This window comes from Stenella coeruleoalba (assembly GCF_951394435.1).
Source record: "Stenella coeruleoalba genome assembly, chromosome: 2".
Lineage (NCBI taxonomy): Eukaryota > Metazoa > Chordata > Mammalia > Artiodactyla > Delphinidae > Stenella > Stenella coeruleoalba.
The window spans coordinates 10,612,522-10,638,884 of NC_137147.1; the positions used below are offsets into that span (position 1 = coordinate 10,612,522).

Below are 26,363 nucleotides of genomic sequence, written 5' to 3' on the forward strand. Positions count from 1 at the left end.
TCTATGGGATGCAGCAAAAGCAGTCCTAAGAAGGAAGTTTATAGCATTACAGGCCTTCCTCAAAAACAAGAAAAATCCCAAATAAACAACCTAACCCACCACCTAAAAGAATTAGAAAAAGAAGAAAAAACAAAACCTAAAGTCAGCAAAAGGAAGGAAATAATAAAGATAAGAGAAGAAATAATAAAGATCAGAGAGGAAATAAATAAAATAGAGATTTTTAAAAAATAGAAAAATATCAATAAAACCAAGAGCTAGGTTTTTGAAAGTATAAATAAAATCAACAAACCTCTGGCCAGGCTTACCAAGAAGAAAAGAGAGAGGACCCAAATAAACAAAATAAGAAAAGAAAGAGGAGAAATAACAACCAATGCCACAGAAATCCAAAAACAGAAATCATAAGAAAATACTATGAACAGTTATATGCCAATAAAATAGAAAACCTAGAAGAAATGGACAAGTTTGTAGAAACATACAGCCTGCTAAAACTGAATCAAGAAGAAACAGGTAATTTGAATAGACCAATCATAAGAAGTAAAATAGAATCTGTGATTTTTAAAAAAATCCCGGCAAACAAAAGTCCAGGACCAGATGGCTTCATTTGGGGATTCTATCAAACATACAAAGAAGAACTTATACTTATCCTTCTCAAACTCTCCCAAAAGAATGAAAACGAGGGAAAACTCCCAAAGTCACTCTATGAATCCACCATCACTCTGATACCAAAACAAGACAAAGACACTACCCAAAAAAAAAATTACACGCCAATATCTTTGATGAATAAAGATACAAAAATCCCCAACAAAATATTTGCAAACTAAATCCGAGAACATATAAAAAGGATCATACAACATGATCAAGTTGGATTCATCCCAGGGTCTCAAGGATGATTCAATATATGCAAATCAATCAGTGTGATACACCACATCAACAAAAGACAAAAACCACATGACCATCTCAATAGATGCAGAAAATGCATTTGATAAAACTCAACTTCCATTCATGATAAAAACTCTCCCCAAAGTGAGTACAGAGGGAACATATCTCAACATAATAAAAGCCATTTATGACAAATCCACAGCCAACATAATACTCAGTGGTGAAAAGCTAAAAGACTTCTCACCAAATTCTGGAATGAGACAAGGACGCCCACTCTCATCACTCTATTCAACATAGTATTGGAAGTCCTAGCCATAGCAATCAGACAAGAAAAAGAAATAAAACGTATCCAAATCAGAAGGGAAGAGGTAAAATTGTCATTATATGCAGATGACATGATACTCTATATAGAAAACCCTAAAGATTTAACACAAAAACTATTAGAACTGATAAATGAATTCAGCAAGGTAGCAGGATACAAGATTAACATGCAGAAATCTGTTGCATTTCTTTACATTAGCAATGAAATATCAGAAAGAGAAATTTTTTTTAAAAAACCCATTTAAATCTCATCCAAAAAATAAACCACCTAGGAATAAATCTAACCAAGCAGGTGTAAGACTTATACACTGCAAACTGTAAAACATTGATAAAGGAAATTGAAGATGATTCAAGGAAATGGAAAGATATCCCATGCTCCTGGATTGGAAGAATGAATATAGTTAAAATGGCCATACTACCCAAAGCAATTTACAGATTTAATGTGAACCCTATCAAATTACCCGTGACCTTTTTCACAGAACTAGAAGAAATAACCCTAAAATTTATATGGAAGCACAAAGGATCCAGAATTGCCAAAGCAATCCTGAGGAAAAATAACAAAGCTGGAGGCATAACCCTTCCAGACTTCAGACAATACTACAAAGCTACAGTGATCAAAACAGCATTGTGTTGGCACAAACGTTGGCACAAAAACAGACATATAGGTCACTGGAACAGAATAGAGAGCCCAGAAATAAACCCAAACACCTATGGTCAATTAATCTTCCACAAAGGAGGCAATGGAGAAAAGACAGTCTCTTCAGCAAGTGGTGTTGGGAAAGCTGAACAGCCACATGTAAATCAGTGAAGTTAGAACACTCCCTCATACCATACAAAAAAATAAACTCAAAATGGCTTAAAGACTTAAATATAAGACATGATACCATAAAACTCCTGGAAGAGAACATAGGCAAAACATTCTCTGACATAAATCATAAAAATATTTTCTTAAATCAATCCTCCAAGGAAAAGGAAAGAAAAGAAAACATAAACAAATGGGACCTAATCAAACTTATAAGCTTTTGCACAACGAAAGAAACCATAAATAAAATGAAAAGAGAATCTACAGAATGGGAGAAATTATTTGCAAATGAAAAGACTGACAAGGGCTTAATTTCTAAAATACACAAAGAGCTCATACAGCTCAATAAAAAAAATAAAAATTAAAAAATGGGCAGAAGACCTAAATAGACATTTCTCCAAAGAAAACATACAGATGGCCAACAGGCACATGAAAAGGTGCTCAACATCGCTAAAATTAGAGAAATGCAAATCAAAACTACAATGAGGTATCATCTCACACCAGTCAGAATGGCCATAATCGAAAAGTCTACAGATAAAAAATGCTGGAGAGAGTGTGGCAAAAAGGGAACCCTTCTACACTGTTGGTGGGAATGTAAATTAGTACAGCCACTATGGAAAACAGTATGGAAGTTCCTTAAAAAACTAAAAATAGAGTTACCATATGATCCAGCAATCCTACTCCTGAGCATATATCCAGAAAAAACAAAAACCCTAATTTGGAAAGATACATGCACCCCAATGTTCATAGCAGCACTATTTATAATAGCCAAGACATGGAAGCAATCTAAGTGTCCATCAACAGATGAATGGATAAAGATGTAGTATATATATACAACGGAATACTAGTCATAAAAAAGAATGAAATATTGTCATTTGCAGCAACATGGATGGACCTAGAGATTATCATACTAAGTGAAGTAAGTCAGACAAAGACAAATATTATACGTTATCACTTATACATGGAATCTAAAAAACAGCATAAGCAAACATATTTACAAAACAGAAACAGACTCACAGACATAGAAAACAAACTTATGGTTACCAAAGGGGAAAGGTGGGAGAGGGATAAATTAGGAGGATGGGATGAACAGATACACATTACTATATACAAAATAGATAAACAACAAGGATTTACTGTATAGCACAGGGGACTATATTCATTATCTTTTAATAACCTATAATGGAAAAGAATCTGAAAAATAATATATATATATGCATATACATATATATATATGAAACTGAATCATTTTGCTGTACACCTGAAACTAACACAGTATTGTAAATCAACTATACTTCAATTTAATAAAGAGCAAAAACTGACAGCTCAACAGAAAAAATGAAAACAAAAAGATCATTAAATACCTTCAAAGTACTGAAAGAAAATGCCAATCTAGAATTCTATACACTGAGAAAATATCTTTAAGAAATCAAGCCGAAACAAAGACATTTTCAGACAAACACTAACTGAGAACATGTATCCCCAATAGAAAGGCACTAAAGGAAATACAGAAGGAAATTATTAAGGAAAAACATTAAATCCTAGATGGGAGCTTACAGATATAAAAAGGGAAAAGAGCAAGAAAAAATCTAATGAATACTGACTGCAAAGAACAATAATAATTATGTTTTCTGTAATTATTAAAAATAGAGCATAGCATGAAAGTCAGGAGTGTGTAAAAGAAGTTAAAATCTTCTGCCATTTTACAGAAAAAGGTAAAAGTACTATTTTATACTGGACACTGACAAGTCAAAATGCATGGTGGGGCTTCCCTGGTGGCGCAGTGGTGGAGAATCCGCCTGCCGATGCAGGGGACACGGGTTCGTGCCCTGGTCCGGGAAGATCCCATATGCTGTGGAGCGGCTGGGCCCGTGAGCCATGGCTGCTGAGCCTTCGCGTCCGGAGCCTGTGCTCCGCAGCGGGAGAGGCCACAACAGTGAGAGGCCCGCATACCGCAAGAAAAAAAAAAAAAACAAAAAACACATGGTGTATGGTAATCCACCCCCCCCTTATCTATCTATCTATCTATACGTTCCATGACCCCCAGCAGATGCCTGAAACCATGGATACTACTGAACCCTAAGTATAATATGATTTTCCTATACATATATATCTATGATCAAGTTTAATTTATAAATTAGGCACAGGGCTTCCCTGGTGGTGCAGTGGTTGAGAATCCGCTTGCTGATTCAGGGGACACAGGTTCAATCCCTGGTGCAGGAAAATCCCACGTGCCACGGAGCAACTAAGCCCATGCACCACAACTAACTGAACCTGTACTCTAGAGCCCTCGAGCCACAACTACTGAGCCCATGTGCTGCACACCTAGAGCTCGTGCACCACAAGAGAAACTACTGCAATGAGAAGCCTGCACACCGCAACGAAGAGTAGCCCCCACTCGCCGCAACTAGGAAAGCCCGCATGCAGCAACGAAGACCCAAAGCAGCCAAAAATAAATAAATAAAATAAATAAATTTGTTTAAAAAAATTAGGCACAATAAAAATTAACAATAATAACTAATAATGAAGTAGAACAATTATAACAATATACTGTAATAAAAGTTATGTGAATGTGGTCTCTCCCTCTCAAAATATCTTATTGTACTGTACTCACCCTTCTTAAGATAATGTGAGATTAAAATGCCTGCATGATGAGATGAATTGAGATGAATGATGTAGGAATTGTGTTGTTGTGTTACACTACTATTGACCTTCTGACAATACATCAGAAGATGGATCTTCTGCTTGGGGTGATCCTGGATCATCAAGCCATGATGATGCTGATGATTGGATGTCAGGAGAATATGATATCTACGGTTGGGAATCCCAGGTGGGACACTGCAGGAGGGTGTGAGATTTCATCATACCATTCAACACAGCACACAATTTTAAACTTATGAATTATTTCTGAAATTTTCCATTTAATATTTTCGGACTGCAGTTGACCGTGGGTAGCCAAAACCATGGAAAGCAAAACCATGGGTAAGGGGGGACTACTGTAATCTCTAGGGTAATGTTTAAAATTAATGTTTAAAATGAATAACTCACCAGGACAAAGATGAAATATTTAAATATACTCAATTAGTGCAAAATAGGCAAAAAGAGAGAGAAAAGAGAACACAAAAGGCAGGAGAAATAGAAAATGGTGGATTTAAAATCAAATATCCTAGTAATTACATTGCATATATATGGAATAAGTGTTTCAATTAGAAGACAAAGATCATGAAAACTGAGTTTAAAAAATAGAACTATATGCTACTTACAAGACACACATGAAATAAATATACAAATCTTAAAAAGCTGAAAACAAAATGGTCAGAAATTTTATACTACACACACACTCATGAAAGCTGGTATAGCTATATTAGAATAAAACAAAGTAGATTTTGATATTAAAAAAAGCATTACTAGAAATAAAGGCATGCATTTCATAATGGTAAAAGTTTCAATTCACCAGAAAGATAGTGTATTCTAAATTTGTCCACACCTAATAAAACAGCCTCCAAACTTATACAGCAAATACTGACAGAACTACAAGGAGAAATACACAAATCCACAATCATCAGTGGGAAAGTTTAACATTCTACGCTTAGTAACCGATGGAAGAAACATACAAAAATGCAATAAGGATATAGACTATTTGAACTACACAATTAAGAAATTTTATTTAATTGATATATTTATGTAGAACACAATATCAAACAACTGCCAAATATGAGCTCTTCTAAGTACACAGGAATGTTTACAAAAATGACCATAAGCTCAGCCCTAAAGAAAGTAGGGCTTAAAACTGTCAGAGGAATGAAATAATACAAAGTATGTTGTCTGACTATAGAGGAGTCAAGCTATAAACCAATATAAAACTTCACTACGAAAATCCCCATATGATTAGAAATTAATCATCATCCTTCTAAATGACCCATGGGTCAAAGGGGAAACCATGAAGGAACTTAGAACTCAGCATAGCATAGGAGGTTTTAGCCCATACAACAAGGCAAGAGACATAAAAGCCTTAAGGACTGAAAAGGAGACATTAAACTGTTATCATTCAACAATAATATAATTGCAAACATGAAAAATTTTTTAAAAACAAAACTACAGATTCATTATTAGAATTAAAAAGTGATTTATCAAGGTTGCTGGATATAAGATCAATATACTAGAATTAATTGCATGTCTATATACTAGCAAAAAGAGTTAGAAAATGTAATTTCTAAAAGATATATCATTGACAATAACATCAAAATAAATAAATAAATACCTAGCAACACACTACATGAGACATAGGCAAGACATCTACACAGAAAACTACAAAACAGCATTGAGGGAAACTAAAGAAAGCCTAAATAAATGAAGAGAGATACTATGCACATGGACTAGAAGATTCAATATTACACAGATGTCAGTTCCCCAAATTGGTCTATAGATTCAAGGCAATTATCAATCAAATCCTAGTTGTTTAGGTATATGTTTGTGTGTGTTTAACTTGACAAACTCTTCAACTTAGCAAACAGCTAGGAATAACCTTGAAGGAGGAAGAGAAGAAGAAAGAACAGGAAGAAGAGAAAGCAGGGGAGACAAGCAAGAGATCAACAATTACAGCAAGGTAGAAAGACTTGCACTGAAGGATATAAAATCTTATTATTAATGTACATTAATTCAGACAGTGTAGTATTGTGAAAAGGAAAAATACACAAATAGAACTAAATAAAGAATCCACAGACAGAGCCATCCTCAAATAGACACTTGATTTATGAAAAAAATGGTACTACAGAGCAGTAATAAAAGGACGATATTGGGCTTCCCTGGTGGCGCAGTGGTTTAGAGTCCGCCTGCCGATGCAGGGGACGCAGGTTCGTGCCCCGGTCCGGGAGGATCCCACATGCCGCGGAGCGGCTGGGCCCGTGAGCCATGGCCGCTGAGCCTGCACGTCCGGAGCCTGTGCTCCACAACGGGAGAGGCCACAACAGTGCGAGACCCGCGTACCGCAAAAATAAATAAATAAATAAAAGGACGATATTTTCAGTAAATGATGTTGAGTCGACTATCCATAAGAGGTAAAAAAAATTGTCCCTTACCTCACACCATACAGGAAAATTAGTCCCAGCTACATCTAAATGTAAAATGTAAAAAACAAATATTCTATAAGATAATGAATAATATTGTCATAATTTTGGAGTAGGGAAAGATTTTCCTAGGATATAAAAAGCACTTTATATAATGAAAAAGATTGCTAATTTGATTACATTAAAAATAAGGAGCTCAATTAATCAAAAGTCATCATTAAAAGAGAGAAAAAATAAGAAAAGATATTCGTAACATATGTAACTGACAAAGATTATTTAAAGAGGATATCCAAATGGCCAATAAATATATGAAAGTGTTCAACTTCATTAGTAATCAGGGAACCACAAACTATAAGCACAATAAGGTACTTCTACAAATCCTCAAATATGACTACAGTTTTGAAAACAAATAAAATTAAGTATTGCTCAAAATGTGAAATATAGACAAAAAGAACTCTCATACACTACTAACGGTAGTACAAACTAGTACAACCATTACTAGTTTTGGAAAACTGTTTGCCATTATCCATTAAAACTGGATAGATTCATACCCTCTGATCCAATAATTCTACCCTAGGCATGTATCTAGCAGACATGTGTTCATGTGTGTACCAAAAGATATGGGGAAGGATGTTCATGGCAGCATTATTTGTAAGAGCCAAAAAGTGTGAACAGCCCAAATATCCATTAATAGTAAAATGGATACATAAACTGTGGTACATACATTTGGTAAAATATTGATATATATATATAGTAATAAAAATGAACAAAGTGCAGTTATGCTCAACCCACGGATAAATCACACACACACAGACACACTGGCACACACACACAAATAATGTGTGATTCCATTTATATAAAATTAAAAACTAGGCAAGAATGATCTCTGATGTTAGAAGTCAGGCTATCAAAGAAATGGGAACAAACCGACCCTGGAACTGAAGATTAACTGTACTTAAGACAATCAAGATGATGCTGGTCAGACCACCAATAACCAATTTCAAGATGACTGTCAGAGCTGACTGTTCTGTTTCTGCATGTAGCCCCCTCCCTCCGTCTATAAAAGCTCTTGCCCACTGACTGTTGGCAGGGTGGGGTGGAGGGGGTGTGGGAGGGAGGGAGGCGGCCTTTGGACAGGAGTCCCCCTGCCAACCCCCTTGTGTGCCGGCATCCAAAATAAAGCAAACTTTCCTTTCCAAAAAATAAAAAGAAGGCAGGCTAGTGGTTACCTGTGGGACAGAAGGAGAAGGTAATCATGGCAGTAAACATGGTGGGAGGTGTTCCACATATACTTAAAATTTGTATTTTTTTACATGTCTATAATGCACCAATAAAATGGTTTAAAACATTTTAAATTATGTGGGCATAAAATCAATATAATAAAAAGATAAATAAGAAGTCAATGAGGAGGAAGTTAGGACGTAAAAGGACTGGTAGGCCTTCTTGTATTTTTAACTTGTATACAACTCAAGAATCCAACTCTACTAATGTAGGGTTAGATATGTGGTAGACTACACCAAAGTTTAACCTTGTAGTGCTATCTTAAGTCATTCTCGATCTACTTTTGCCACAATCTCGGTCTTGGAAAATTATATAGTGTGCCACATTTTTGTCCTCTAATTCAGATGGAAACTACACAATAACTTGTGTTCATCTTTGTTACCAAAGGCTAAATTATGTACTATTGGCACACTGTAGCAAGAAAATTGCTAAGTAATTTCTTTCTCCCCCACAGCAGAGCTTTATAGAACAATATAATGGCTATTTCATTCCCAAGAAACTTGTAATTTTTGCATCTTTAAGATTTGTATTTAATGACCAAAATAATTGGGGTAGTTTTTGTTGTTGATAAATACTAATAAACTCAAAAGAAGCAAACATTGTAGATTACCAAATCCTCACTATTGGATCATCATCTTCATATGAGCTGTAAATATTCCCATGTTATTACGTTTTAAAAGCAATAAATAAATTAAATACATATATGTATTGTTAAAATTATGGTGAATTACTAACAATTATTAAATCTAGGTGGCTATATATGTGTTCATAGTGTTACTCTTTAAACTTTTCTGTATTTGAAAAATGTCATAGTAAGGAGGGGGGGTAACTTTGTACAATTATATACAATATGACCTCTATTGTATTTTAAAATGCTCATCAAAAAAACTGGAGGGAGGGGCTTCCCTGGTGGCGCAGTGGTTGAGAATCTGCCTGCCAATGCAGGGGAAACGGGTTCGAGCCCTGGTCTGGGAGGATCCCACATGCCGTGGAGCAACTAGGCCTGTGAGCCACAACTGCTGAGCCTGCGCGTCTGGAGCCTGCGCTCTGCAACAAGAGAGGCTGCAATAGTGAGAGGCCTGCACACCGCGATGAAGAGTGGCCCCCGCTTGCCACAACTAGAGAAAGCCCTCGCACAGAAACGAAGACCCAACACAGCAAAAATAAATTAATTAATTAATAAACTCCTACCCCCAAAATCTAAAAAAAAAAAAACTGGAGGGAAATATACCAAAATGTTAATAATGGTCATTTCTAGTTAGTATTTTTTCTTTCTTTCATATTTCTATGATTTTTCTAGAAGCAAATTTTCCTTTTATAAAAAATAAAATTTACTTTTTAAAAAGGAAATAAATCACTGGGAAGACATACAGTGTTGCTGGTCCCTAAGAAGGCATTTCATCTTTGAGCTTCCAAGTCCATAAAATTCTATCTCCACATAATTTTTTTATTGAGAATATTTAGGGTTTTAATGCCACCTAAATACCGAAGATACCCTTTAGTGCATATTTCATTGTCGAAAGCATTGCAGAAAATTTTCTAGTGCTCCAGCTAAAGTTTAATTACAGAACTGAATTGAACAGAACAATGTGGATTTTCAGTTAAGATGATCTAGGATCAAATTCAAGCTGTGCTCCTTTATTATCTGTGTGAACTTAGTGCTGTTACTTAAACTCTCTGTCCTACGCTTCATCTGTAACATTGCAATAAGAAAACTACCTCTCAAGGTTTTTGTGAGAATTAACTGAGAAAAATGTCTATAAAACCCAATATGGCGCTTGGTCCATAAATTTTGTTCAACTAGGAGAAGGCTAACATATTAAATGAGATAATAAGCAGCTAGAATGACGTCAGACAGACAGCCAGTGCTGGATAAATAGTAATACATAGATCAGAATGATTCATTTTTTTCCATGATCGCTTGTTTCCTGCACAAAACACGATGGTCAACTAGCATGGTAGTTCCAAGAGAGCTGTTTCCCAGGGCCTTGGACAGAGGCTGGCAGGTAGAAGACAAATAATGACACACTGAAAGGATGGAAGTGTGTGGAGGTATGAGTACAAGAATGGACTGGAGAATGAATGAATGCCTTTAGACAGAGACATCTTGTTCAGATAAGCCAAGAGAAGATGAGAGCGTCTCTTCTGATCTCGGTAAGCATAGGCTGAGCTATTCTGAGGAGACAGGTTTGGCTGGCTCTTCCAAGAGCGTATGGTCATGGGGGTAAATGGAAGTGGCTGTCAGTTTGCCAGGCTTCTCATATGCTCTGAACAGGCAAATCTCATCATGTGGTTTCTCCATTTAAAACCTGTGCATGGGGCTTCCCTGGTGGCGCAGTGGTTGAGAGTCCACCTGCCGATGCAGGGGACACGGGTTCGTGCCCCGGTCCGGGAGGATCCCACATGCCGCGGAGCTGCTGGGCCCATGAGCCATGGCCGCTGAGCCTGCGCGTCCGGAGCCTGTGCTCCGCAACGGGAGAGGCCACAACAGTGAGAGGCCCGCGTACCGCAAAACAAAAAAAAAACAAAAAACAAAACCTGTGCATGGTTTCACTTTGCTGCTAGGATAAAATCCACACTCTTTCACGGGCCCTGTCAGACTTTCTGCTTCTCTCTGGCTTTTCTCCTCCTGTCCCTCCACTATCTGGCTGCATATGACTTTTTCCAGTTCCTAAATACGATCATGCTATCTTCGGCCTCCAAGTCTGAACCCATGCAGTTCCTTCTGCCTCAAACTCACATTTTAGCGGTTCATGATTCACTCCCCTTATGACTCTATCTATCGTGCGTATATCTTTCAGGCATCAGCTTTCATGTCACACACTTGAGGACTTTCCTTGACAACTTAACCCTCCCCAAATTTGCCCACCATCAGGGTGAGTTCAAAGGCTCTTCCTGGGTGTTCCCACAGCTCTCTGTATTTTGCTCTACCTTAGTGCTTATTACACTGTCAGGTAGTTTCCTGGTCTTTCCCCCAGCTGGAATGTTCGCACCAATGTCTTAGCCTGTTTTTTTTATCACTGTATCGCCAGTGCTTAGGATAATGTCTGGCTAATAGTAGATGCCCCATAAATATTTGTTGAGGAAATGAATGAATTTCCATATCTAGACTGCATTAAGCTCCATGGGGTCTGGATTTGTGTCAGTTCTTCTACCATCAACACAAAGTATAGTGCCTGGCACTATACTTTCTCTTTCCTATAGTACTCTTCAAATATGTATCAAATGAATAAATTTCATTTGATACTAGTTACCCATTCATACATCACATAAACGCTTATTTCAGGGATCTATTGGGAAGAGATTGGTGTCAAATATTTCTGTCATTTCACCTTTTATTTTATTAGTCCTTCCAACTTCTTGCTTTTACACTCAAATTATCCACTCAGCAACGCTTAAACATTCTCCACTAGCAATGATATAAAACATCAATGATACCAATTTCCATTTTTTTAAATTTACCTACTATCTACCTTCATCATTTCAATTAATACTATTGTTACCACTAAGGCCAATATTATTTGTTCTGAGTTTAGAATAAGCCCACCAAGCACCATCAATACCTCTAACACTTGGCTTTAATCAGGAGCATAAAACAGACACTTGAATTATGTTAAATCCCCTCTGAACCACCTCAAATCACCTTTGGAAAGATGATGCCAAGAAAAAAGTATTTTCTCAGAATATCAGTATACAACTCCACAGTAACTTGAATAAAAGCTACGCCAAAATATCCACCTCTTCCATTTTCAGAAAAATATTATACAGTTAAGTGGGGGGAGAGGGTAGTCAGGGGCATCAGAAACTCCATTAGCCATAGATTGCTTCTTTGATTTTATAACATATAAACATAAACTACATAAGGGTTAGTTAGTTTGGTTTTTGGTAAATATATGTCTTTACAATAAACTCAGTGTTTACTTGTTGGTGATTAATTATACCAGTATTCACCAAGGGTTGAGTCTTCATGTCTACCTAGGCTTTCAGGGTCATTTAATTTTTATTTAGTGCCTGAACTGGTAATGTTGAAAGCACTCCAAGCCTTCTCAACAGAGCAGAATTAGCCACTTGGGATTTTGCTGAATCTGAGCCAATCTGCAGCATCACTGACTGCGCACACCTTTGCAGCGATCAGCGTTAGCAGTGTTAAGACCAGAGGCCAGGTGTACAGCAAATGGGACTGGAACTTAACATGGTTTGCTATGATGTCATAAAAGCTTTTGAAATTAATTTTAATTAATTTATTTTTATACCACCTAGTTTCAAAAAGGATTTATGACAATGTCTAAAGGCACAGTAAATTTAATCTAGCAAGATTAAAAAATACAAGTAAGTGAGGCAAATGTGGCACAGAAGAAATAAAGATGGGGCATCACAGAGCTATCCTAATCTTACCTGTGTACTGTAAGCCCCTGTACTCGCTTATTGCCCCAGGAGGTTTTAAATTGGGCCAGTAATGGAACAGCATTTGCACAGCTGGAGGTTTCACCTGTGAAGGCCCATAGGCTATCACATACAAAAGATCCTAAAGGAGACAAGAAGCATATTTTCACTAGCATCATCAAATAAAAATAAAGGTAGCTCATTCAACATTACCAAAGCAGTGAAAATTCTAATGGAGGGATTGAGCTGGTTAATTTCCCTGGAATCTCATCATCCAGATGGGCTTTGCAGATTAAATCATAATATATTTTTTATTATTTTTATGGGTCCTGTAAATAAGCCCCCCAGTAGTGTTCAGATGTACACTATCTTTTAACAAATTCTTCTCTCCTCAGAATAACGTGAAAGAAAGATTTTAGAATAGCATAAAGCCAGTTTGCCAAATACTGCATTTTTAAAAACATTTCCCTAAAACATATTTCTTAATAATTCACATCTCCTATTTGAAAGAAGAAAGTTTCCCAAGCAACATTTCAAATCAAGTAAAACTGTCACATAATATAGTATCTGCTAAATTTCAAGAATAAGATATATCCAATTACATTTTCTGTCAAGCCACTGTGTTCTTCAAGTATCATTTCTGCTCTAAATGGTAAATAATTAACCAGTAAGGAAAGGATTATAAGTTCTACCATACCAAAATAATAAGACATCAATAAATTTGATCTAAACAATAGTTTTAATATGCAAACAATTTTTACTATATTATACAAATTGAACTTGTGACTATGAGTTTAATGTGGCCCCAAACTTACTTTCCAGACTTCTTGTTTATATTTCATGAGGCATTCCAATAATTGACAATGATATACTGTAAGGAAGAAAATATAATTTGAACGTGAAATGTAAATACCAGACAAAAGGTCCTTTAAAATAAACTATATTAGTCTAAATTATATTAGACTTTTCACTCTAGTCATTAAATTAGAAATTACTTATTTTCATATATTCATGCCTTTCAAAAATCATATAAGCCCTTGACTTTATCAAGCTTTATTCCAAGATCCTTGAGAAGTATTTTATTCATCTTAACAAAGGAAATATTTAGAAAACTCCCTAGTAATCATACTTTTATAACATAAACTTATATCAATGTAATCAAGAACTGCACGGGGAAAAAAATAGCCTAATAGGATCATAATAACAGCTTACATTTATTGAGCGTTCATTATGTGCCAGGTACTGAGCTAAGAGCTTTATGTATTATGTATCTCATAACCACCATGTTGCAGTTAAAAAAGTGAGGTTTAGTTTCCTACCTTGCCCAAGGTTGGACAGATAGCAAGTGACAGACTGATGGATTAGAATGGCAGTCTATTATCACCAACTCCATCTTGTTGAGGAGTCCTTAAAAGCTATACAACAGCAATCTTCTTTGATTTGCCTACGTTTACTTGAGGAATAAAGATACTTTCACCTTAGTTAGATACCCGTTTTATACCTTCCCTAATTTATCTGCCAACCCTATCATGGCACTGAAGCAGGTCTCCCTTTAGTCACCGATGACCTCCATGTCGTTCAATTCTATGGACATTTATCAGTCTGCCTCCCACTTGACTTTCAGCAACATTTAGTACTGCTGACCACCCTCTTTCCTTGACTTCATGACTGACCCTCTCCTACTACCTGTGGCAGACACTGTTGTTGCTACTCAACTGCTAACAACAACCCTTTCTTCCTTGTTCAGCTCCCAGTATGCAGACTGCCAAGCAAGACAATTTCCCAGATTCTGTTGCAGCTAGGGATGGCCATGTGACTCAGTGCTGGCCAGCAAGACCTAAGAAAGAATCTGCTGAGGAGTTTCTGAGACTCATTTTTCCTCTTTGACAGAAGGAAAGAGGCACACCAGGAGACCTTTCTCTGATTACCCTGACTGATCCTATTTTTGATAGGATTTGATAGGATATATTTTTGAAACCTGTTTTTAGATGTAGTTTTGTAAGAATATAATAACCTCCACTGTGGCATATCTTGCAAACATGAGGAGAAGTTCAAGAGAAACACAAAGATGGTCTCTCAGGCCCCTGATACTGCGGAGCTGTCTCCAAGACTTCTTCTTCCACTGGGCCAGTATCTGTTGGAGTTCCTGAAGGCCTGGTCATAAGTCAAATCCACTTTTCATTCTGCGCTCTCTTGTAAGCAATGTCACACTCATATACAGCAATATATCAGAGATACTGCAGGTTCCATTCCAGATCATAGCAAGAAAGCAAATACTGCAATAACGCGAATCATACAAATTTTTTGGTTTCTCCATGCATATAACAGTTATGTTTGCACTATACAAACATTAAGTATATTAATGTACACTTTATATAAACATAAAGTATATATTAAGTAGTCTATTAAGTGTGCAATAGCAATATATCTTAAAAACCAGTGTACACACCTCAGTTTTAAAATATTTCATTGCTAAAAAATGCTAACCATTGTCTGACAATGCAGGGTTGCCACAAAACTTCAATTTGTAAAAAGCACAATATCTGTGAAGCACAGTAGAGCAAAGTGCACTAAAAGGAGGTATGCCTTTACAACTTCAGGTACCCTCTATATGCAATTCAGTGAATAGCACTGGACACTTACATGAGGGCTCAAAGTTCATTACTTCTAGCCCAGAACTCAGTTCTGGGTTCATAATACAACTTCCTAATTACTATTATCTCTTTTTTCTGAAGAAACCTGATTTTTTTGCATTTTTGTGTTTTGGATATGTATAACTATTACTGAGGTTATGTGTGATTTTTTTCCACAGTTTTATTAAGATATAATTGACATATGACATTGTATTAGTCTAAAGTATATTATTTTCTCTCAAATGTCTCAAAGACGCTTCTAACATAACATGTCCAAAGTAGACCTCATGATCTTCCCTTAGAAACCTGGTCTTTCTCTTCCAGTGTCTCTTTTTGCAGTGAATGGAACCACCATGCACCCAGTTCGGAAGCCAGAATGCAACCATATCCAATACCTCACCACACCCTATCAGTTTTACTTCCTAAATAGCTCTCAGATGTATCCACTTTTCTCAGCCTCAATCAACCCTGACTTTTACATGCCTACACAAATGCAATGGCCTCCTCATGGGTCAATCTGTATCCATTCCAGCACCTTCTTAATCCATTCTCAACTGCAGCTCGGGTGACACACACACCACCACTCAAAGTCCTTCAGCACTTTTCCATTAGACTTGGGATAAACGCAGGACTCCCAGAGCCCACGACATCCTGCATGTTCTGGCCTGCAGAAGTCTACAGTCTCATCTCACACCAGGCAGCCCTCACTCTGAGCTCCAGCTACAATGACTTTTCAGTCCCACCTGCTTGCCAGGCTCCCTCCTGACATACGAGATTCCTCTGCCTGGAAACCTCCACTCCCTGATAGGCCTTGTTAATGCTACTCGTCCATCAGTCCTCAGACAAAACGTTATATTCCCAGAAAAGTCCTCTCTGACCTCTTCAAGAAAAGAAAAATCCCCTTTTATAGGGTCTCATCATAGCACAATGTACATCTTTCGAAGAACCTGTCACAATTGAAACTGGGCATTGGCTGTTACAATTATTTGATTAATGTCTTCTCCTTCCACCACACGATAAGCTTTATGAAGAGAGGAAAGGGGTCGGTTCTGTTTTACTAATTATGGTGTTCCCAGTGCCTGGCACATAGCAGATACTCAGTAACTGTTTGTGGAGTATATAAATGGTCCTCTAGACTTGGAATTTTCTGAAGCCATGACTGAGTTCTCAAGCACAGATGCTCCGGGGTACTTTCTCTTACATGGTGTCTGCTATTCTCCATATGTTTGCTACACGAACCTTGCTCAGAGGAATACACTGACTGCCCATGAACAGACCTAGAGAGCCCCTTTATTTAAACTGCTTCCCCTCCTCAAAAATATACAATGGAGAAAAGACAGTCTCTTCAATAAGTGGTGCTGGGAAAACTGGACAGTTACATGTAGAAGAATGAAATTAGAACACTCCCTAACACCATACACAAAAATAAACTCCAAATGGGTTAAAGACCTAAATGTAAGGCCAGACACTATAAAACTCGTAGAGGAAAACATAGGCAGAACACTCTTTGACATAAATCGCAGCAAGATCTTTTTTGACCCACCTCCTAGAGTAATGAAAATAAAAACAAAAATAAACTAATGGGACCTAATGAAACTTCAAAGCTTTTGCACAGCAAAGGAAACCACAAAAAAGATGAAGAGACAACCCTCAGAATAGGAGAAAATATTTGCAAACAAAGCAACTGACAAAGGATTAATCTCCAAAATATACAAGCAGCTCATGCAGCTCAACATCAAAAAAACAAACAACCCAATCAAAAAATGGGCAGACGACCTACATAGACATTTCTCCAAAGAAGACATACAGATGGCCAACAAACACATGAAAAGATGCTCAACATCACTAATTATTAGAGAGTGCAAATCAAAACTACAATGAGGTATCACCTCACACAGGTCAGAATGGCCATCATCAAAAGATCTATAAACAATAAATGCTGGAGAGGGTGTGGAGAAAAGAGAACCCTCTTACACTGTTGGTGGGAATGTAAATTGGTACAGACACTATGGAGAAGAGTATGGAGGTTCCTTAAAAAACTAAAAATAGAACTACCATATGACCCAGCAATCCCACTACTGGGCATATACCCAGAGAAAACCATAATTCAAAAAGACACATGCACCCCGATGTTCATAGCAGCACTATTTACAATAGCCAGGTCATGGAAGCAATCTAAATGTCCATCAACAGAGGAACGTATAAAGAAGATGTGGAACATATATACAATGGAATATCACTCAGTCGTAAAAAGGAACAAAACTGGGTGACTTACAGAGACGTGGATGGACCAAGAGAGTGTCACACAGAGTGAAGTAAGTCAGAAAGAGAAAAACAAATATTGTATATTAATACATATATTGTATATTAATACAAATATTGTACATATATGTGGAATCTAGAAAAATGGTATAGATGATCTTAATTACCAAACAGAAATAGAGACACAGACATAGAGAACAAATGGATACCAAGGGGGAAAGGGGTGGGGGTGGGAAGAATTGGGAGATTGGGATTGACTCATATACACTATTGATACTATGTATAAAATAGACAACTGATGGGAACACACTGTATAGAACAGGGAACTTTACTTAATGCACTGTAGTGTTCTAAATGGAGGCGATACATGTATATGTATGGCTGACTCATTTTGTTGTGCAGTAGTAGAAACTAACACAACACTGCAAAGCAACTACACTCCAACGAAAATTTAAAAATAAATAAATAAATAAATTGCTTCCCCTCCCAGAACACCCCATTTACCTTATCAATCAAAATTCTATCTGTATTTTAAGACCCATTCTTTGCTCAAGTGGCACAAAGCCCTTCCTGATCATTTCAACCCACAGAGTTCTCTTCTCTGATGAATTAATACAGCCTATAGTATTTATTTGGTACTTTTTACATACTACTTTGCATTGTAAACTAATGACTTATGTAAACATGCCTAATCTTCCCAATGAGACATAAACTCCACAGCAAGCATCATATCTTACATTTCAGGGTAGTTTTCACAATGCCTAGCACGGAGCCATGTACACAGGTGTTCTGCAATGAATTCCTGGTGCCTGAGCAAGAACCCTGCTCCATCCTTGATACACAATCAGCTACAAGGACCAGGCTGCCACTTGCTGTCTCCCCTAAAAGTTCAAAGGATAATGATGCCCTACCCGCTTGATCTCAGAGAGTCCCCTGGTGGATAGCACCTCACTTCTTATGTTTCCATCATAAGATTAATTTGGGGTCCCAAATGTCATTCTTAGTATAGAATAGCTAGCTATACACGTTCCCCCGTGAACAGATGAAGATACAGATTAAGAAATAACAGAAGTATTTGATCACAGTGGTTTCCCAATGAAACGTTCAACTCCAAGAAGACAATGGCAGATTGCAGAGATCTGTGTTGCTGTTTACTGAGCAGTGCTTATGATGTGTCAAATCACTATGCTAAAGAAGCACTTCACACACACTTAAGTCATTAAATCCTCACAACAACATTTTAAGGTACTACAGGAAGAATTCCCATTTTATAGATGAGGGAACTTGGTCTTAGGGGAGTTAAAGAACTTGCTCAAGGTTAAGATACCTGGCAATCTGCGCTGAGCTCAGATATGAACCCACACACCCTTAACCTCACGATTCTACCCAACCCGCTCTACTGCCTCCCAACTTAGAAATTAGGACCAAACCCTGATGATGAGACTTTAGTTAACTAACTAGATTCTATGTGAAGGGGTTTTTTTCAGGACATAAAATCTAATAAATATAAATGACATTATGAGGATCCTTTAAGCCAGAGTGAGACACGAGGTATAACTTCCCCAAAAATTTACATTTTAATTAAATGCACGTAATAATCATAAGGAATTTCATATTTAAAGGATGACACTCCAGGCCAAGAGCATTAAGATTTTAAATGAAAAAAATTGTTTTCCTTATGCTGAGTCAAAAACTCAATTATTATTCATTATGTAATTAAGCAGAAGGCTGAAAACAGGGCCACCAAATTTGTTTACTTTCCAAATGAAAATAAAAACTGAGTTCATATCTTAGCATGTGACTCTAACAGTCAGCCCCCCTTTATGTCAGTTTCCCAAAGTTCATCTGCAATTACACTGATGAATGGAAATCCAACAGAATATATCAGATTATATCTGTCCCACATTACTAGAAATCAAAGAAACACAGATCAAAATGACATATTACTTTTTATCTGTCCATCTCTATACAAATCTTATAATAACACTCAGTGACAGGTTACAATGTACTTTCACGTATAATTAGTGGGAATGTAACGAACGCTTTATGTGCAAGGATATTCATGTGGTGTCAGAGTAGCGAACTCACGAAGTAGTCCCAGTGGTTATCTTTAGTTGTTAGAATTGCAGGTGATTTTTATATTTCTAATTTAATTATTTCTATATATTTATATTCAAGCAATTTCCAGTCAGTGTTCTAAAATTGTGTTCTCAGACATTCTAAAAAGATCAGTAGTCAGCAAGATGACTGCTAATAGCAAGAGGCAAAGGAAATTTATTTCAAGTTGAAAGTCTGTTTTCTAACACATCTCCAGTTTCTATTTACCAAGAGAAGTTCTTCTCACATGAGAATTCCTAGCTTGCTTATTTGATGTCTTATTTAATTATTGGTTCGGAATTACTGAAGCCATCCAAATTTTCACTTACCTGGATTGGATGTGTACTGCATTGCAATCATTAGCATGGATGATGCGGAGAGATTAACGTGGGCAGGAACACCTTCTCTCCTTGAGGAGCCCACTGAAACCAAAATTTTTTTGATTAGACACAATTTATTTATATATATATATTTCTATATTTGTACATTTATATTTAGTTGCTACTTTGCATAGACCATGAGAGCTGAGAAGAAACTTGAAAAAAAATCAATAGAAGTTTTGCATAAATAAAACCACAAAATTTGTCCTAGCCTACAAACGCTACAGTAGTCATTATCATAGGCACATTTAGGGAGAATCTTCAAGGAGCACGAGTAATGCCAGAAGGTAATGTAATCGTTTTATCAGAATTGTACTTAAATGTGATCTCTGTTTCCAAGATGTTTATATCTAGGTAGAAAAGATAGAAAAAACAGAATCCTCCATGTACCCAAATATAAGGCATATTGAAGGTTATCCAAATAAGAAGGTAAAAATAAAACGTTTTTGAACACGACTTGAATGTATTAACTTTAAGAGATGCAGATGAAAGAGTCTACTTTTAATGGGTACCATATGCATTTAGTTATATCAATTTTAAAATTAGTTTCAACTCTCACCTATCACTAAACAATTTTATTCAAACCTTCACATGTAACTTCATCATCAGCATCTTAATCACCATGACAATCACTTTTTTAGTCTTCCAGAGCTTACCATCTTCACATCCACCTGAGTTGTTTGAAATACAGCACTTTTTGAATCTGTGAATAATGCTGTTGCTGGACATTTTATCCTATCCCGCAGTATTCAATCACAAAGTCAGTTGGTTTCTTCAAAATTCATCTTTTAGCCGTATAATTGTGATCTCCATGTGATAACCACTTACATACTGCTTTTAAGAGACATCTTTAAGTGGCTTGTTTAGGATGACATCCAATACTGTATTAACTTTCTTTCTCTTTCTTTTTTAATAGAGGGTTATCAGGTAACCTCTATAAGCATCCAGAACTATCACTGATGGAGGTCATTCGGGGTAATATGTTGTCCCCAGAGTACTTTATTATTCTAAACACAGTAACTGAGAAAGGACTCAAATATAAAATGAATTCCTTTTCTCAGGATAATTGCAGGAATAGCAGAAACCTCTCCTTAGAGCTGGGCTCCTGTAGCAAATTGTCAAGAAAGCATGAACAGAACAGTAAACAGTGACTATGACACCCTCAAAAAGTCAACTCTCAATTTCCAACACATACTGCAGAAGACCATCAACATAGACAACAAGAAAAAAGCAGATAACCCTAAAATCTGCTTTATTTTAAAGTATTAAAGTGCAATGTTTGGGAATAGTATCTCACCTACAACCAACAAGAATAAGGCAACTTATAATAAAACACAGGTATAAAAGAATCATTAAAGCACTAATAAAAGGTTTGTTGTATAGTAAAGTAGAGAAGACAAAAAAAAATTTAACATGATTCTTCTTTTTAACGTAAAACACTGAGCACCACAATGGACAGTGGCTTTACAATAGTTTTACAGAAATAAACAAACAAATAAAACAGATCTATAATTAAGTTCCATTTACCTGAGTTTGCTTTTATTAGTAACTTACTGCTGGGCTGCTGCTAACCCACTAAGCAGGTGATATTCAGGTACATAAATTAGTTTGGTTATACAATATAAATAAAAATTAGTTATTATACAAAGATGTGAAGATCAGCTCACTGCTCTTAGATGTTAAAGCTGATTAATCAAATACGATTAATCAAGGAAAACAATCTTTGTGCCAAATCCTAAAGAACAAGATTCAGTTTCTCTCAGAGTTTAGACAGGGAGGTGGTTCAAATTCAGCTTCCAGGGCCCCATACCTAGAGAGTCTAACTCAATCAGTTTGGAAGCAGGAAAGCTACATGTTTAATAAGGACATCAAGTGATTCTGACCAAGTGGGCCTTGGAGCTGCATTTGAGAAGTACTACTACAGGAATGAGAACAAGAAAGGAAATACTCAGTAAGGTGTCCAAGCGTAGGAGGAATAATTGCATGCCCTTGTGTTCTTTCTTTAAGGGGGAAAAAAGCAAAAGAAAGTGTACTCTTTGACATACGCAAGGAAAAATAATTATATGTATACTATATCCATTCCTTTTGGGACAAGTGTTTTCACCTTTGTTTAAACTCATTTCAAACTTTTAAACTATAAGTGTTTCTAAAAAATGAAAACTACTTATTAAGGTAGGCTGAGAAGCACTGTGCCTGGAGACCTTTAAAAATGGGAGAGATGGGGCTTCCCTGGTGGCGCAGTGGTTGAGGGTCCGCCTGCCGATGCAGGGGACCCGGGTTCGTGCCCCGGTTCGGGAGGATCCCACATGCTGCGGAGCGGCTGGGCCCATGAGCCATGGCTGCTGAGCCTGCGCGTCCGGAGCCTGTGCTCCGCAAAGGGAGAGGCCACAACAGTGAGAGACCCGCGTACGGCAAAAAAAAATAAAAAAATAAAAAAAAATGGGAGAGATGGGACTTCCCTGGTGGTCCAGTGGGTGGGACTCCACGCACCCAGTGCAGGGGGCCCGAGTTTGATCCCTGGTTGGGGAACTGGATCCCGCATGCATGCCACAGCTAGGAGTTCGTATGCTGCAACTAAAAGATCCTGTGTGCTGCAGCTAAGACCCGGTACAGCCTAAATAAATAAATAAATAAATATTAAAAAAAAAAAAAAAGGGAGAGATGCCCAAATGTCTCAGATGATTTAGATGAAGTTCATTTGCAGAACAGGACAAATGGCTCGGTGACCTCTGCATGTCCCCCCTACCCCTACGCTCTCCCTCAAGAATGGTCAGCCACAAAGCCAAGAGTGCTCCGGTGGCTCCAGCCCTCAGAAACTGGCTCCAATATTTCTATAAACAGACAGCGCCTTGCAATTTCATAGCTTTCTAACAGACTGAACAAAATCACCACAATTCTAATTTAATAAACATGCAGAGGCACACATCATTTATTGAATCTTGTTAAAAAGGCACGAGGCAAACAGATATGCAGCTTGTCCCCATGAGGGTGTCTAAGGTCAAAGCTACACACGATGGAAGGAAGCAGAGAAGTAATAAAAATAAGAAAATTTTACATTTAATGTTGTGCTCAGAAAATACAATTAAGTTTTAAGACCTATTCCCTGATCTTCCTAGCACCACCAAAACAATCATTACCACCATCCCCTCCTTCTATGAACAATAACAATTTCTTAATCTGTTTCTGCATTTTGTAATTCCTAACGTGTTATCATGTATAGCTCTTATATGATTCTCATTAAAAAAAAAAAGTATATGGGAAAAGCCATCTTATAAACGAGAAACCAAATTTTGCATGTGAACACCAACCTAATTATTAGGACTACAGCCTGTCACTTGACTTCACAGCTAATGTGCTAGTCACTTATTTATTCACAGAGTATTTTTCTTTTCAGTATCCAGACATTGTTCTAGGCCCTTGAGACACAGCCATAAATAAGATAGGCAAGTCTTTGTCTTTATGAAGCTTAAATGCTAGAGCTGTGCTATCCAATATAGTAGCCACATGTGGTTAAATTTAAACTAATTAAAAGTAAACTAAATTAAAAACCTCTCTCTCACTAGATACATTTTCAAGTGTTCAGCTGCCACATGTGGCTAGCAGCTATTCTACTGGACAGCACAGAATTTTATATAACATTTCCATCATTGCAGAAAGTTCTGTGGACAGCACTATTCCAGAGGAACAGGCAAACAAATACCTGTGAAGAAATATAAAGCAGGGCAAGGGAATACGTAGAGAGCAATGGAAGGTCCTATTTTAGCTTGAGAGTAAGGAAGGGCCTCTGGGAAGACTATGATACTTGAGCTGAGACCTGAAGGGAATGAGGAAGCAAATCATGTGACCATTTGCACAAAGGGCTTTTGACACAGAGGAAAAGCAAAAGCTTGGTGCCTTTATGAAACTGCAGAAAGGCCAATATGGACAGAGCAGAGTGAACATTAGCAGACACAAGTGATGAAGTAGTAAGATAAGCAGGGCCCACATCACAAGGCAGAGGGCCTTGTGGGCCACGGAAGGGTGTTGAATTTGATTTGTAGGAGTGATCGGAGGCTATTACACGTTTTCGAAGAGGCAAGTGACATGATCTGACTCACATGTTTGGAGGATAGCTCTGGCTTTTTGGTGGAGAGCAGGCTGTAGGGGGGCTAAGAGTAGAAGCATGGAGACCAGCTCAGAAGCTACTGGTCTGGTCCAGATGAGAGACAGTGGTAAGAAGTGGTCTGAATTGAAATATATTTAAATAAACCCCTCTAGTCTTATACCTTTTTAAGGGGTAAAGGTAAGGGAATCACCTGGGAAGAAGAAAAACATTCTGATGCCAGTTCTACCATATGACAGAACCATTTCCTGTGCTGCCTGGATTAGCAAGTGGCCTCTGTTTGTGTAAGCAGAGGTAACTGTGTTCCATGGGATAGGGTTTGAGCATAAGATACCTGTGCTGTCAGAAGGTCATATCAGTTCAACATAAAGGGAGGACTAAGACACCATGAACCTGAAGTCTATGTAGCATTAAAATATGTGCAGATTGGTAGATTAATAAAAAGTCATAGAGACAGGATTGCCCATCAACACTGCAGAGGTGTTCTGTCAGGTTCTATGAGATCAAAACCTGACATAGCAATTTCCGTTGTTATACAACACACTCTAGGGGGAAAAAATCCCAAGCCTCAGCAGACGGTCCATTATTATTTCAAGCAATATTTAAGATGATAAAATTTCAGGACAACATGTGATTTTGAGCAGAATGTTGGAATTAGTTGCAATGGGATTTGACATGTCCATTATTTGACTGAGTGTTACACATTGATATAACATCAGAGAATATTCAAAGGTCATTCCCATATGTTATGTCATGGTCTTCACAACAAACATTGTGATGTAGACAAGTGAGGTTATGATTATTCACAAATTTACAGCTAAAGAAACTAAAGTTTGATAAGGTTGAGAGATTCAGCCTACAATTCAGCCCTTCTGGATTCCTATTCCAAAACATTTCCCACAATTCAATAATAAAGCTCTTAAAGTATAGTAAGATCTACTTTATAAAAACAATCATTAGCTAATGAAACAGATTTTATATATAAAAGATTATTTAAATACCATCAATATCTTGTGTTGGTATTTTACTGTCTTTTTTCTATTATCTTTACTTATTAGTGTTTGGAAGATCATAGAACATAACACACATCCTCTGTAGTAGCAATAGAACAAAAAAATGATACAGGGCCAATGGTTTGGAAGCAGACCTTCAATTAAATCATACAATTGCTTTTAATTCAATGCAAACATCTAAATGAACCTCTTTTTTTACCTGAGGATGAGTGATTTTTGAGGAAATTTAAGTTGGAAAAGAAACTAGATGAGACTGCACAGTTCAGGATACCAAGATACCGCTAGAAGGCTCTTTCACTGATTTAATTGTTCAGCTTTACTATTCACTTTAAAATAATGTATCCTACATCACATAATGTTCATTTGGGACCCGCTTTTTCTTTTCTCTGCCAAAATATCGTCTTCCCAACATCCATATTTCAATTTGGTCCACAAATCACAGAACCTTTGTGGAAAAAGAGAGGTTTCCATGGTGAAATGCAAATGACTTTTTCAATTCTTAGTAACTCCTTTAATATATAAACAAAGCCTATTGCACACATGTGGAATAAAAACAAGTGTATCTTAATATATACACAAGGAAAGAGTTAACAAGAAAAGGTTATGTCAAAGGAAATTTTTACAATAAATTGCAGTTTGCTCTGCAGCACCTCAAAGCACAGTACTTGGTTTAATGACAAAAATGACATAAAAGACATAACTGATATACATGCAAGGCTCTTAAACTGAAGGAGCTGCAATACCTCATTAGGTCCACTTGAGAGCTCAGACTTTCATCTTCTAAGTCCTTAATGGTATAATCATTTAACACCTGAAAAACTGTCCATGTATTACATTTGACCTTGTGAATACCACACCAAAGAGATAAAAGCCTTTTTGTCTTAAAGACTTTATCAAGTACTCAGAAAATGCAACATCCTTCATCTCAGGCCTGAAATAAAAATATTCTGGAAGAAGTTAAATGCTCCCCTCTTGTTCTGGTCAGAATTTCTACACACTGAAACAACTTCCAAAAATAAAACCAACATGGGTGCAAACAACAGGCACACATTCTCACATCAATTCAGTTTGACTTGATTAATCTGGAACTCAATTCCCTCCATCTTTGGATCTATGTCCTTTGTATCTACTCTATGAAGGAATA

General features: G+C 37.0%; 1 protein-coding gene across 5 annotated transcripts in view; it reads right to left on the reverse strand.

Moving 5' to 3' along the window:
- UNC79 (unc-79 homolog, NALCN channel complex subunit) overlaps positions 1–26,363 on the reverse strand; it is a 279,675-nt gene that overhangs the window by 172,765 nt on the left and 80,547 nt on the right. For all 5 annotated transcript variants that reach the window (XM_079914612.1, XM_079914610.1, XM_079914611.1 and 2 more), the window contains 3 exons: positions 20,054–20,146; positions 13,548–13,603; positions 12,745–12,874 (listed from right to left, as the gene is read on the reverse strand). In XM_079914612.1, the coding sequence (XP_079770738.1) occupies positions 12,745–12,874; positions 13,548–13,603; positions 20,054–20,146 (279 nt within the window). The remainder of the gene's footprint in view (positions 1–12,744; positions 12,875–13,547; positions 13,604–20,053; positions 20,147–26,363) is intronic.